The 14,992-nt window shown below is 44.4% G+C and overlaps 1 protein-coding gene across 4 annotated transcripts in view; it reads right to left on the bottom strand.

Moving 5' to 3' along the window:
- Positions 1–14,992, bottom strand: part of LOC306968205 (glutamate receptor ionotropic, NMDA 1-like) — a 94,911-nt gene that overhangs the window by 25,049 nt on the left and 54,870 nt on the right. For all 4 annotated transcript variants that reach the window (XM_079563527.1, XM_079563529.1, XM_079563528.1 and 1 more), the window contains 7 exons: positions 7,451–7,615; positions 7,254–7,372; positions 5,936–6,048; positions 4,744–4,892; positions 1,989–2,146; positions 673–834; positions 30–139 (listed from right to left, as the gene is read on the bottom strand). In XM_079563527.1, coding sequence (XP_079419653.1) covers positions 30–139; positions 673–834; positions 1,989–2,146; positions 4,744–4,892; positions 5,936–6,048; positions 7,254–7,372; positions 7,451–7,615 — 976 coding nt within the window. The remainder of the gene's footprint in view (positions 1–29; positions 140–672; positions 835–1,988; positions 2,147–4,743; positions 4,893–5,935; positions 6,049–7,253; positions 7,373–7,450; positions 7,616–14,992) is intronic.

Genomic DNA, 14,992 nt, shown 5'->3' with positions numbered 1-14,992 from the left:
TGCACTGCACGTCGCGGGCGGAGACTGACCTGCCATGTTCTCGAAGGTGAGCGTGGCCGGGGCGTTGCTCCTCGAGTCACACTCCTGATACCGGACCCAGGTCTTGTCCAGGTCTTCCATGAAACCGTTCTCATGAGAGCTGTGGGGAGATCATCGCAGTCTTTAACTCATGAGGACCATTTGTCCTGAGCTAAAAGAGAAGGGAACTGTTGGTGTGAGGAGAGTTAATACCCTCATATGGACAAAGACGGGCTTCCTGATCTTAATTTGACCATCTGGCTGCACTCATTTATTTCACTCATTTAGATGCTCTGAGGTCTAGAGCTAGGTACTTTTCAGTTCTTTCTTCATATGCCAGTTTTTTTTTTGATACCATCATGGACTTGGTTAACAGAACCCAGCTTCACTCAGGGCACATGAAACTGTGGCTTGGGTGAGATGCATTAACGGCACAGTGAGGTCTATCAAAGGCTGCTCTTTCTTTCTGAGGCTCCTGGCATCGTCACCTTGGAATAAGGCCGCGATGGAATAACCGGGTCATTCTGGATGTGACCTGCCCGACTGCAGCAGCTCCAGATCAGAACAGTTAGTTACATCCAGGTAAAGGACACTTTTTTTTATGATGGGGCAGCGGAAAATAAAAATCTAATAATTATAGACTTTGTAACGAACCTGAGAATGGCCAGAGATACGTTCTGCTTCCAGGGGCTGTCCTTCCTCATCCCGATCCCGAATCCGGACCTGAAGAACAGCTCCCCCGTGGTCACAAGGTCGCATTTCTGAGACGCCTCGAACTCCAGCACGGCGCTGTCCCAGATGAACGCGTGGAGCTTACTGCGGAGACGGACAGATTCACGTCAGTATCACAGGTTCATCATCTCCCACACATCCTGATGGAGTGCTCCGCTTAAGCAGACAAACACGGTTTCTACAGGCAGCACAACGTCAAACTGAATGCTCTTTAATCCCATTTTAATGCCAAAACACCAGATTTTTAATACCACAAAGGCAAAAGTCTGTGCATATTTATTGTTTAAGGCGAGACATTGCAGGTGAAATGTTGAGATATCAAGATGCCGAACATTATTGATGTACAGTTGGTTGCATTAGCCTTTAACTTTTGGACATTTTGCCATAATATGAACCATAAAAATATCCATCCATCCATTTTCTTCCGTTTTATCCGAGGACGGGTCGCGGAGGCAGCAGTCTCAGACATAGTCCCACCAGCGTGTCCTCGGCCTTCCACGAGGCCTTGTTCCAATGGACATGCCTGGAACACTTCCCCAGGGAGGCGACCAGGAGGCATCTGAAACAGATGCCATTATAACCTAACCCAGCTTTATACTTCTCAGTAACTTGATCCCGGACCTGTCTGGTGTGTTCTTGGACTCTTGCTGTCTGCTCCACAATAGTCTCTTAACAGACTTCTGAGTGCTCACTGTACTGAGAAAAAAAAAGTACTGTGAATGTTTTGTCATTTTATGTGTTCATCTAAAAAATAAGGCATTTATGCATAAAAGTGCCAAAATTGCCCATGTTTTCTCAGACAAAATCTAATTATTGGACAGAGCCAGGTTTAAATGTATGTTTTATTTTGTGACATACCAGTTACAAAAACTGTAATTCACCCTATTTTTTTCAATAAATCTGTCTGGGATTAGACCTGTGGACTCTTATGGAGCGACCAAAGAGCAGATGTTGTTAAAGGTTAGTCTCTTTGTCTGCTCCCTATGTATATTTGTCCCGTCTTTAGCCCCTGCTGTCTCCCACAAAGGAAATGACCATATTTGGATTACAGCGTCATCTCAGTCACAGCCAAACATGTCAGTATTTGTAAATGAATAAGCGTGGGAAAGACCAGGGAGCGACACAGCCATGTTGGAGGCACTTCCTGGATAAATCTCAGACAAAGCGTCAGAGAATAAAGCTGGTAAAGAGAGAGTTTGCTCTGTGGTTGTTAAGGAAGAGAGTATGAACGCTCTTACTTGTCTCTCACGGCCTGGATAGCTTCAGCCGCGCTCTCGTAGTTGTGCTTCTCCATGTGTCGGTACATGGTGCTCAGCTCCACTTGGCGTCTGAAGTAAATGTCCACTGAGCTCTGCTTCACTGTGGCGTAGATGAACTTGTCTGAGGGGTTTCTCAGCTGTGGAGACAGAGGAGCCGGATCAGCCGTTTGGACAGAGCGGCTGGAGAAACCTCTAAACCTCTGCATATTTGTGTACACTTTCCACACCCACTGTCACGACAACAGACCCAAATCAGTGTCTCACAATGTTTCCAAAACCTCTTCCAGGCTTACATTTCAGGCTGGAGGGGCTCAGTGGGTCAAACATTGATTTCAAATGACAAAGTATTCCTGAAGTTTTTAATTTCTTTTTATGAGTTCATAGTTTCACAGTAAAGGTCTGTGTTTCTTACCCTGGGGTCCTTGTTTCACAGTAAAGGTCTGTGTTTCTTACCCTGGGGTCCTTGTTTCACAGTAAAGGTCTGTGTTTCTTACCCTGGGGTCGTAGTTTCACAGTAAAGGTCTGTGTTTCTTACCCTGGGGTCCTTGTTTCACAGTAAAGGTCTGTGTTTCTTACCCTGGGGTCCTTGTTTTACAGTAAAGGTCTGTGTTTCTTACCCTGGGGTCGTTTCAGAGTAAAGGTCTGTGTTTCTTACCCTGGGGTCCTTGTTTCACAGTAAAGGTCTGTGTTTCTTACCCTGGGGTCGTAGTTTCACAGTAAAGATCTCTGTTTCTTACCCTGGGGTCGTTGTTTCACAGTAAAGGTCTGTGTTTCTTACCCTGGGGTCCTTGTTTCACAGTAAAGGTCTGTGTTTCTTACTCTGGGGTCGTTGTTTCACAGTAAAGGTCTGTGTTTCTTACCCTGGGGTCCTTGTTTCACAGTAAAGGTCTGTGTTTCTTACTCTGGGGTCGTTGTTTCACAGTAAAGGTCTGTGTTTCTTACCCTAGGGTCGTTTCACAGTAAAGATCTCTGTTTCTTACCCTGGGGTCGTTGTTTCACAGTAAAGGTATGTGTTTCTTACTCTGGGGTCGTTGTTTCACAGTAAAGGTCTGTGTTTCTTACCCTCGGGTCGTTGTTTTACAGTAAAGGTCTGTGTTTCTTATCCTCGGGTCGTTGTTTTACAGTAAAGGTCTGTGTTTCTTACCCTGGGGTCGTTTCACAGTAAAGGTCTGTGTTTCTTACCCTGGGGTCGTTTCACAGTAAAGGTCTGTGTTTCTTACCCTGGGGTCGTTGTTTCACAGTAAAGGTCTGTGTTTCTTACCCTGGGGTCGTTGTTTCACAGTAAAGGTCTATGTTTCTTACCCTGGGGTCGTAGTTTCACAGTAAAGGTCTGTGTTTCTTACCCTGGGGTCGTAGTTTCACAGTAAAGGTCTGTGTTTCTTACCCTGGGGTCGTTGTTTCACAGTAAAGGTCTGTGTTTCTTACCCTGGGGTCGTTGTTTCACAGTAAAGGTCTGTGTTTCTTACCCTGGGGTCGTTGTTTCACAGTAAAGGTCTGTGTTTCTTACCCTGGGGTCATTTTTTCACAGTAGAGGTCTGTGTTTCTTACCCTGGGGTCGTTGTTTCACAGTAAAGGTCTGTGTTTCTTACCCTGGGGTCGTTGTTTCACAGTAAAGGTCTGTGTTTCTTACCCTGGGGTCGTTTTTTCACAGTAGAGGTCTGTGTTTCTTACCCTGGGGTCGTTGTTTCACAGTAAAGGTCTGTGTTTCTTACCCTGGGGTCCTTGTTTCACAGTAAAGGTCTGTGTTTCTTACCCTGGGGTCCTTGTTTCACAGTAAAGGTCTGTGTTTCTTACCCTGGGGTCGTTGTTTCACAGTAAAGGTCTGTGTTTCTTACCCTGGGGTCCTTGTTTCACAGTAAAGATCTGTGTTTCTTACCCTGGGGTCGTTGTTTCACAGTAAAGGTCTGTGTTTCTTACCCTGGGGTCCTTGTTTCACAGTAAAGATCTGTGTTTCTTACCCTGGGGTCCTTGTTTCACAGTAAAGATCTGTGTTTCTTACCCTGGGGTCGTTGTTTCACAGTAAAGGTCTGTGTTTCTTACCCTGGGGTCGTTGTTTCACAGTAAAGATCTGTGTTTCTTACCCTGGGGTCGTTGTTTCACAGTAAAGGTCTGTGTTTCTTACCCTGGGGTCCTTGTTTCACAGTAAAGATCTGTGTTTCTTACCCTGGGGTCCTTGTTTCACAGTAAAGATCTGTGTTTCTTACCCTGGGGTCATTGTTTCACAGTAAAGGTCTGTGTTTCTTACCCTGGGGTCGTAGTTTCACAGTAAAGGTCTGTGTTTCTTACCCTGGGGTCGTAGTTTCACAGTAAAGGTCTGTGTTTCTTACCCTGGGGTCGTAGTTTCACAGTAAAGGTCTGTGTTTCTTACCCTGGGGTCGTTGTTTCACAGTAAAGGTCTGTGTTTCTTACCCTGGGGTCGTTGTTTCACAGTAAAGGTCTGTGTTTCTTACCCTGGGGTCGTTGTTTCACAGTAAAGGTCTGTGTTTCTTACCCTGGGGTCGTTGTTTCACAGTAAAGGTCTGTGTTTCTTACCCTGGGGTCCTTGTTTCACAGTAAAGGTCTGTGTTTCTTACCCTGGGGTCGTTGTTTCACAGTAAAGGTCTGTGTTTCTTACCCTGGGGTCCTTGTTTCACAGTAAAGGTCTGTGTTTCTTACCCTGGGGTCGTTTCACAGAAAAGGTCTATGTTTCTTACCCTGGGGTCCTTGTTTCACAGTAAAGGCCTGTGTTTCTTACCCTGGGGTCGTTGATGCCAGTGATGCGCTCCTCAGGCCGGTCCAGCACCAGGAAGGCAGCGAGGTTAGCAGTGTATGAGGCAACGATGATCATAGCGAATCCTGCCCACACCATTCCCAGGATACGCGCCGAAAAGCTGCGCGGCGCTCCTGCACAACACAAATGAGGATCAAGTTTATTCCACGCTCTTAACAGGATATGTTTACATCATTTAAAAAGTCACATCAGGCAAAAATCGACTTTTTGAGCTTTTATTCACATCACAACGTTGTTCCTTCCTAATAAACATGTCTGCAGTAGAGCTGGGCAATGTATCGTCTACAAGATGATATGATTGGCTGCTTGGAAAACATGCAAATGTACAATATCTAGCACCAGTGTCGAGAATTTTTTTTAATGAGAGGTAAAAAGGGGTGTGGGGATTGGGAGAAAAATGAGGAAAAAGAGTGGAAAATTGAGGGAAAAGATGTAAATGAAAATGGGGAAAAAATATGGGAAACAGCAGGGGAAAACATCCCATAATCAGTCTGTTCAGGACACATTTTTGCAGATTTTTGATGGTTTGCCAAAAACACCAATTCATCATTGTTATCGACTTCGCCTCCCAAGTTAATGAGATACTATTTATTGCAGTATTTTTGCTTCAGTCCTGTATTTTTGAGTCATCTGTTCACTTTGGTCATTTCTGCTTCTAGAGCTGAAGTGCTGTGATTTGTATTTTCATGATTTCATGATAAAACTGAAGTTTCCTCCGCAGTTGTAAAGCCCTGGATCCATTCTGAGCAGTTCTGTACAGCACCACCGCTTTGTTAGTGTGCCGTTAGCTAAAAACGCCTTCTAAGTCAGGACTAAACCAGGAGCAGTGCATTATACAGTTTGATGCTAATGTTCGCAGACAGTTAGCAAGTCTGTTAGCCTGCTCTAGCATTAGCTTCAATCCAGATGTCTTCAGGTGCTGTCCACATTAGTTTTCTGTCAAAGCCTCGTGATAAATAAAAAAGAATACTACTCCACGCAGAGGCCGATCCAACTTAATCCCATCACATCGTCAACACGGTTAACAGTAATCGTTATTCTAAATTTGAAAGGGTAAACAAACAAAGCTGAAGCAGATTTCTAAGCCTCAAATGTGTCCGATATGCCCCATTATAGTGAGCGACTTTCATCTTTGAGGTCGTAGCGGGACACAGACCTTCTCCAATTCCGGAGTTCAGTAGAACTCCCCAGGAAAACCACATGGCTGAGGACAGGGTCAGAGCGTCCTCCTCTTCTTCCTCGCTGTTCACTTTGAACCTTCCGAACGGGCTGGAAAACAACAACACCACTTTACTACGTTTAATCAAAAACATGATAAGCCCAAACATATACTGAGGAATAACAGTGTAAAGACTGAGAGCACTTTGGAAACCTCTAACAGTACAACATTATATCTATATACTATTATACTATGAGAGGCATTTAACTGTTTGGACCAGACGCTGCAGGTCAATAGGGAAACCTTTTACATTTAAAGATATCAATTTGAAACTTTTGAAACTGTAGATCACTGGCATGTCAATTTAATGCCAGGTTTCCATAATTTCAGGTTTTCTTATTCACCTTATTCCGCCCCGCCCACTTTTGCCTCTTTTTGCGTTGTCTCGGCACTTCCGTTGTCCTGACACACCGGTCGAGCGCGAAGCCCGTTCATTTAAACGGAGAACGAGGGAAAATATTCTCCGCTCAAATCTGATGTTTAGTCGATTGATTTATGTAAAATGTTCGATGTTCATTTGCACCAACATGTCGACGCTGCAGCGTTTCTCAGCACGGCCGAAAAACGGCTTTGTTTTCGTGTAGTGACTGATTTTATGTGGACTTCTCCAGTCCCATGTTAACACATAGGAGAAAAGGGGCGGGCACAATTCATGGCGGCGCCCACGCGAGCCTCCGGAATAAGGTGAATCAGGCGATCTATGCATAATAATGGCCAGCATTGCCCGTGTTTTCGACAAACAAACGTAAATGGATAGAACCAGGTTCAAATTGAAACATGTGTTCTGAGGAATTATGGATCTTGTTTGGCTTTTGCATAAACTAGTTTTTAGTGGGGGAAAAAACTGTAATAATAATTCCCTTGTTTTTTGGGTTCAAAGTTCAATCAAATCAATCAATCAAAATTAGGCAGGAATTAGCGCCAAAATCTAAATAATAGACTCCAGGTTTAAATGAGTGGTTTAATTTTGTAACATATTAGTTACAGAGATTTGCTCAGAGGGATTTGGGATCTTGTTTAGTTTTTGAATAAACTAGTTATTAGTGAAAACATCTGTACAATTTGGATACCAAACATGTCAGCATTTGTGAATGAAGCGTGGGAAAGGCCATGTTGGAGTCACTTCCTGGATGAATCTCCGGCTCAAAGCGACAGAACGTCAGAGAATAAAGATGGTAAAGAGAGAGTCTGGCCTGTTTTTTACTGTGTGGAACCATATGCACCTGAATCGTTTGTAAAGCCGTGTGATGTTTACCTGAATCGGTCTAGTAGGTAAAGCATCACTGCCACCACATGAACCGAGAGCCCCACTAACAGCCACAGCGTGCTCTGGAACGGCTGCATGAACGAGTCCAGCGTGCTGCGGGGGATTTCCTGCAGCCAATCAGAGTCAGGGCGTGGGTTAGTCAGTGTTCAGGCCCCGCCCACGTCTGAGCAGAAGGCGTGTGTTACCTTCTTCACTAGGATGGTGAGTCCCTGGTATTTGAACGGTTTCGAGAACTCGATGTACTGCGCTCGCTCGTTGTTGATGGTCAAAGGCGCCACGATCATGTCCGCCAGTCCCCCCAGCAGCTCGCCCATCATGCCGTTCCACTCCTTCTTATTACTGTTGTTCACCTGCACACAACGAAACATACGGTCAGAAACATCAGCCCCTAAGCAGAAGTTGGTAAAGGAACATAAGATACCCCTATTTACTGTGATTCTCTCTGACTTTTACACTGTTCTTTAGAGCTGATGTAACAAGTGACATCAGCTTGATCTCACAATAAAGATAAGCCTTTATTGTGAGATCAGTAAAGGCTTATCTTATGTCCCCACAAAGTTCAACGACAAACCACCTCCCCCTCTAGAGTGACCTGATCGCAACTGCAAACGGGTCTGAGTCCACTTGTACACACGTCGAGCGTGTTGGGTGACCATACAACATGTGTGTTGGAGTCCAGCACAGTGTCCACTGCAGGGGCGTCCAACCCTTTTCCCTCAGGAGCCACTGAAGTGTATGTTGTGTGGAGGGCCACAGATCAGAGGTCGATGCAGTGAAACTTTCAACCACGTGCGTTAAAGCAGTACTAAGTAACTCATGCCCCTAGAGGCCATAAGCGCCACTGCAGGTGTCATAGCAGGTTGCGTTATTTTACTCATTAATTGTCCGTGAGAGTAAATAAAAATCAATAAAAGATCCCTTTGTCTTTTCTGTCAGTGTAGTATTTACTCTCACGGATGACAGGGATATTGTACACCCAATTACACAATGGAGATACTTTTTTCACTCAAACATGGCTGTAAATACTGTTTAAGTGGGGCTAGCCCGCCGTTAGCATGTTAGCTTCTTCTTCATGATTCCATTAGTGTGTATTGGGGCCTCTGACCAGGAGGCAGTGAAGTTGCAATTGTGGTTTTCTGACCTGAGACACCAGGGGGAGATGAAAGACCCCCCAATCATCCCATTAACACTTGTATTCAGTCCCTCCAGGATTTTTTGTGATTGTTGCGGGCGAAAATGCCTGAGTTCGCGGGCCATTTTTCCAAAAGTTGTGATGAAAAGTTGCCATTTTTTTACAATTTATTTTTACATTAAAAACTTACTTTTCTTTGTATTTTACATCCGTTTTAACCAAAGAGACTCTGGGGAATAACAAAATACTTAAAATATCAGTTCTTTTAGATAATTGTGTCATTTAAATAAAAACAGAATCATGGGCACCCCTCCCCTCTCGTCTCCTCCGCTCAGCTACAGAAAGTGGGCGGGGCTAAAAGGTACCTGCTTGTTTCTGTGAGCGCAGGGTCTGACTCCACTCAAATGTGGTAAGATAGAGCCATGAATGAGAATCCGAGGAGAACAGACCAAAGGACGAATGTCGACATTGAGCTTCAGCTCCGGTTCAACAGCACTGTGAGTCTTAAAGCTCACGCAGGAAAAGCACCAGCCCCTCACACTAAGCACCAGCCCCTCACGCACACGCCACCGCCTCACCGGGAAAGAAGCGTCTAAACGCACACGCAGCGTTTATCTGTCAGATAAAGCCGATATCGCCAAAGAAAGATCCAGCAGCAGAGAAGCAACTTGGACAGAGCGTGTTAGGATCACACAGCGGCTCAGGCTGTAAAGGCCCGAGTGAGAGGAGGCGGAGCTTCAGGCCCAGGCGAGTGAGAGGAGGCGGAGCTTCAGGCCCAGGCGAGTGAGAGGAGGTGGAGCTTCAGGCTGAGTGAGAGGAGGCGGAGCTTCAGGGCCAGGCGAGTGAGAGGTGGAGCTTCAGGCCCAGGCGAGTGAGAGGAGGCGGAGCTTCAGGCCCAGGCGAGTGAGAGGAGGTGGAGCTTCAGGCTGAGTGAGAGGAGGCGGAGCTTCAGGCCCAGGCGAGTGAGAGGAGGTGGAGCTTCAGGCTAAGTGAGAGGAGGCGGAGCTTCAGGCCCAGGCGAGTGAGAGGAGGTGGAGCTTCAGGCCCAGTCGAGTGAGAGGAGGCGGAGCTTCAGGCCCCAGGCGAGTGAGAGGAGGCGGAGCTTCAGGCCCAGGCGAGTGAGAGGAGGCACAGCAGATGTGAAAGTCCTTCAGTCTGAGGCGGAGGCATATACGTGAAAATATATAGTAAGTAAAATATATTTCCATGATCAGAAACTCACTTTAGCTGCGCATGAATTGCGGAGTTAAGGAAACGTTGCTAAGGAAATTGCGGATTATTGGAATAGTTGCAACTCCGCACTGATTTCGGGGAGTTCGATGTTGCGTTAATAGTTGCGATCGTAACATCGTGAAATCCTGGAGGGACTGTGTATCACCCCAGAGCGACTACGGACAGGATTTATTAAGGTAAACACGTTACTAAGTGCTGCTTTAAGTTTTAACCCGTGCCCCACACGTAGGCCTGGAACCTTAAAAACAGCTCTTTCTCACAATAAAAATGTTACTTTTTGAGTAAAATGGCGATGTGTGCCAAGAACTCTGAGGGCCACCAAAAATTGGTGGGCCTCATTTGCTCCCCGGCCCCATTCTGGGCACCCCAGTCTAAACAGTCTATTGATTTAAAAAAAAAAAGGGGTGCCCAAGACGCAGCCTCCACAAAAGTGGGACAAGACAAATCCTCCAGGACACTGGTCATGGACACACCAATGACAACAATATCCACGGAAGTGTAACTATTTATCAGAGACTAGTCACTGGACGTCAACCAGTGTGTGGGTATTTTACAATATCAGATATCGGCCGATATCACGCCGATTAAAGCCCGATATCTCCGGAACTGAAAGTGACAGAGACTTCATTTTCATTTGTTTTGCTTTGGAAAGAGCCAGGTTCATGAGCACTGCCCACTGACGGGTTCAAATCATCCACAATCCCAAACTCTAGCGTGTAAATCACCCACACTAGAAACTCGCCAGAATTGATTTGTTGTCATGACTTTGCTTGTGCATTTTTGATGCTTTTTTAGCTGAGTTTTCATCCTCACTCACGTCTGTTTTCTGTCACCTTTTTCATGAAGCTTTTAGTCTAACTGGAGAAAGTAAGGCGGGAGCTCAGAGACTGAAGAGATGGGGATCAGGTGCTGCTGAGGGTGCGAGGCCCGGAGGAGGCCGGGCTCAGAGGCACGAGGGCAGAGTGCGCACGTGGTGTGCACGTGTGGGGATTTGCATTTTTATCTGAGGAGCGCGGAGAGGCTTTGTTTGTTGAATCATGATGCTATTTTGAAACAAGCGTCAAGGTTAAACGGGCTGGTTTAGACCGGATTCAGAACATTTGCATAAAATGTGCTGGAAGAGGAACAAGGATTCAGTTCAGAACAATTTACCAACTGAAAAATGACCAAATAGAAAGAAAAAAAAAGGGGTTTCATTTGTAAAAGTGTATTTAGTGAAACGAATTTGGATCTTGTTTTGTTTTTGATAAAACATGATTTTATTTTCATTTTCGTCTTCTTCAAATCCAGCATTATCTGAAGCTCAGACAGATGAAGACTGGTGGAGCGACGGAGGGATGGAGCCGTCGTCAGGGAAACGGGCCTGGAGTCGGTCGCCGTGGAAACGTGCGGTGGGGGAGGGACGGGAGGAGGAGGAGATGGTGACGATGATGATGTGGTGAATCATTCTCAGATACGTGACACTGTACATGCTCAGGACTGTTTTATACTGGGTTTCTATGAACTCCTTTCTCCTCCTGTGTTTGTACAGGTGAAACTCAGAAAACTACAATATCGTGGAAAATATTTTTGTAATTTAACTTAAAATGTGAATAGATTTTTTGGCTTGCAGAGAAATGTGGGCCCACACTTAGTACTTGGTTGGGCCTGTTTCACTTGACTGACGGCCTTAATGCGGTTGCATGGCATGGATGCTCTCAGCCTGTGGCACTGCTGAGGTGTTATGAAGACCAGGAAACTTCAACCAGAGGAATATGACATCTGAAGACCATGTCCAGGATCCGTCTGTGTGTGGAGGCTCTTGACCCTGACTCCAGCCTCAGTCCTCTCCTTGTGAAGGTCCCCCACACTTTTGAATGGCCTTTTCCTGACAGTCCTCTCCAGACTGTGATCATCCCCACAATTTTCTCTTCCAATCAACTTTCTGCTTTGATACAGCACTTTGAGAACATCCAACTTCTTTTGCTATGACCTTTTGAGTCTTCCCCTCCTTATGGACGGTGTCAATGATGGTTTTCTGCACAACTGTCAGGTCAGCAGTCTTCCCCCTGATGGTGAATTCTCCTGAACCAGACTGAGAGACCATTTAAGGTCTCAGGGACCCTTTGCAGGTGTTTTGGATTCATTGGCTGATAAAAGGGTGACACTTTGAGCTACAATATAGTCCCTTTACACAATACTCTAATTTTCTGAGATTTTGAATTTGGGGTCTTTAAGATACGATAAGATAAGATAAGATAAGATAAGATAATCCTTTATTGATCTCACAAAGGAGATATTCACTTGTTACAGTCGGCGTTCAAGAAGATCACTCAGAGTTAATAAAGTGCAGCTGATACAGAGATTATTGCACATGTTACTTTACAGTCTTATTGTACAGTCTGACAGCAGTGGGGATGAAGGCTTTGCGGTAGCGCTCCGTCCTGCACTGAGGGTGTCTCACTCTGCCACTGAGAGAGCTGCTCAGCTCTACAAGCTGTAAGACACAATCATCATGCAAAGTGAGACATATCAAGCCTATATTTGTTATCATTTTGATAATTATGGCTCACAGCTTGTAAAAACCCCAAATAAAACATCTCTCTAAAAACCCTAACCGGCATAAACAAGGAGCAGCTTGTTGGGAAGTCGGTGTAAAACTGTTTAGGGACACGTCGCGTACCCCTTACTTTGACTGAAAACACTGGGAATATCACATGTAATATTATGTTTATTTCCTCCATTATTACAGTGAACTCAAGCAGGTTTTCCACATTCAATATTTTGAGTGAGGCTATTAAGTATATGTAAATGCAAATTCTTTTATGAAAATGCCAGTTTTTGATTATCAATATAGTGTTTTGCCAGGATTCTGCTACTTTTGTCACTCATTCTGAACATCAGACTCTGATTTGCGCTCTGGCCCCGCCCTCTCAGTCGTACAGTCAAACCACCGGAACAGACTCAAATGTGCTGGTTTAAGCTTTTGTTAAAGCGGAGATATACGCAGGACATAACCATCTATGCACGTGCCACCGTAGATCAGCTCATAAATGTAAATGTATGATCAGATACAAAGGGTTTAGCACAGGAGGGAACAGCCACAGACGCTTCTCCTGCTCCCCTCGCTCCTCGGATCAGAGGGAGAAGAAAACTCCAGTTGCAAATGGAAGTCACCATCAGGCTCCTCTCTCTCTATGACAGATATTACAGAAATTGCTACTTGATCAAACTTTGGTGCTGTTCACGTTAAAGGCGCTGCTGTTAGCGAGGGCTGACGCAGCCTCAGCCGTGATCCTGGTCTCCGCGGGCGCAGAGTTTTGAGCCAGTTCTGAAGCGGACACATTTAGGTCCAGAACAAGCTCATCCAGGTCTGAATTATAAGACTCTCTCGCCTGTATAAGCACGTTTCCTGTGTGATGGTTTTAACGGGTCAATATTAAACAGATTGTGATAAACTTTTTTTTTCTCTCCAAAATGTCTTTGCGTTCCGAGCCGGAACCTTTCTATTTGCGTGTTTCTGGTACGCCTGTTTATCTGACGCACATCCGCCCACTACAGCGATGGACAGAGACGCTTCACTCGGCCCATTGGGGACTCAGTTTAGTTTTAAAAAGGTCCAGATGGGAGGATAGACAGGTTGTGTTAAAAAGAGTTCTCCTTCCACCGTAGTTACTCAAGTCGAAAATACCACCTCAAGGGAAAACATGTTGGAGCAAACACCGAGACGTGCTCCATGCTAATGTTAGTGTTAGCCTCAAACACAGAGACGTGCTCCATGCTAATGTTAGCGTTAGCCTCAAACACAGAGACGTCCTGGATGCTAATGTTAGCGTTAGCCTCAAACACAGAGACGTCCTGGATGCTAATGTTAGCGCTAGCCTCAAACACAGAGACGTCCTGGATGCTAATGTTAGCGTTAGCCTCAAACACAGAGACGTGCTCCATGCTAATGTTAGCCTCAAACACAGAGACGTCCTGGATGCTAATGTTAGCGCTAGCCTCAAACACAGAGATGTCCTGGATGCTAATGTTAGCGTTAGCCTCAAACACAGAGACGTCCTGGATGCTAATGTTAGCGTTAGCCTCAAACACAGAGACGTCCTCGATGCTAATGTTAGCGTTAGCCAAGTCACTTGAATAACTGTACAGATTAACAATAATAAATACATTTGTTGTTGAACTCATGTTTCTGTCAATTATTGAATAATTCAGGTGCAAAAAGTAGTTGTTTTGGGGGTTTTGATTAAAATGCAATTAATTGTGCTTAATTGATTACAGACCTGTAATTAACTCGATTAAAACATTTAATTGAGCCCCATCACTACTTATTAAATGTTTAAAAGCATATAACTAGAACACCATAATTTAGATAATAGTAGGACAAACAGCTTATTAATATGTTCATACGTGCATATAAGCAGATTATAAGCATGTTACTAATTGTTGTTAATATCTTATTAACACTTAAGCACACCTCCGTGTAAAGCGATACAATCACTTTTCTGTTTTTTTTTGCTGTGTTTCATCATATTTTTGTAACTTTTCCTTTTTTTGTCACATTTTTGTTTAATCGAGTCCCACCACTAGCAATGATTAACAATTGTTGTAAACACAGTGATAATTTTACATACAAAACATATTAATGTGTTAGAATGGCCCAGTCAAAGTCCTGACCTAAATCCTATTGAAAATCTGTGGAAAGACCTGAAAACTGCTGTTCACAAACGCTCTCCTTCTAATGTGACAGAGCTTGAGTTGTTTTGTAAAGAGGAATGGGCTAAAATGTCAGTCTCTACATGTGCTAATCTTGTAGAGTCAGACCCCAAAAGACTTGTGCTGTTATTGCAGTAAAAGGGGGTTCCACAAAGTATTAGTTCATGCTGTATGAATACTTATGCACGCCCCACTTTTCACTTTTCTATTTTTTGAAAAATAACAGAATAATGTATCATTTTGCTTTCATTTCACAGTTGTCTGTTACTTGTGTGTGAACGTTCAGTAAAAAAATCTAAATAAAATCGTTCTGTTTATGGTTGTGAACATGACAAAATGTGCAAAAGTTCAAGGTGTATTAGTACTTTCGAGAGACACTATAAAAGCATTGGGACTGGAGTTTGCAGCTATAGGCCACTGTGACGCCTCATTTGAAAGCTAAGACCAACAAAAAAACTGATGACTTTGTCACATTTTGTCGTGTTTTTGTCACTTTTTTGTCAGTTTCTTGTTGCTTTTTCATCCCTCTTTAGTCATGTGTTTTTGTCACTTTTTTAATGCGTTACTGTTGCTTTTCCTGCGCATTTTCATCGCTCTTTTGCCACTTTTTTGCTTTTAACAGGAGAAAATACACTGGGTTAAGGTGGGGCTTCCTCACGTATTGTCC

The sequence above is a fragment of the Gobius niger genome (assembly GCF_951799975.1).
Source record: "Gobius niger genome assembly, chromosome: 1".
In the NCBI taxonomy this organism is placed as follows: domain Eukaryota; kingdom Metazoa; phylum Chordata; class Actinopteri; order Gobiiformes; family Gobiidae; genus Gobius; species Gobius niger.
Note: the sequence above shows the minus strand (reverse complement) of the source record. Positions and strands in the feature narration are given on the sequence as shown.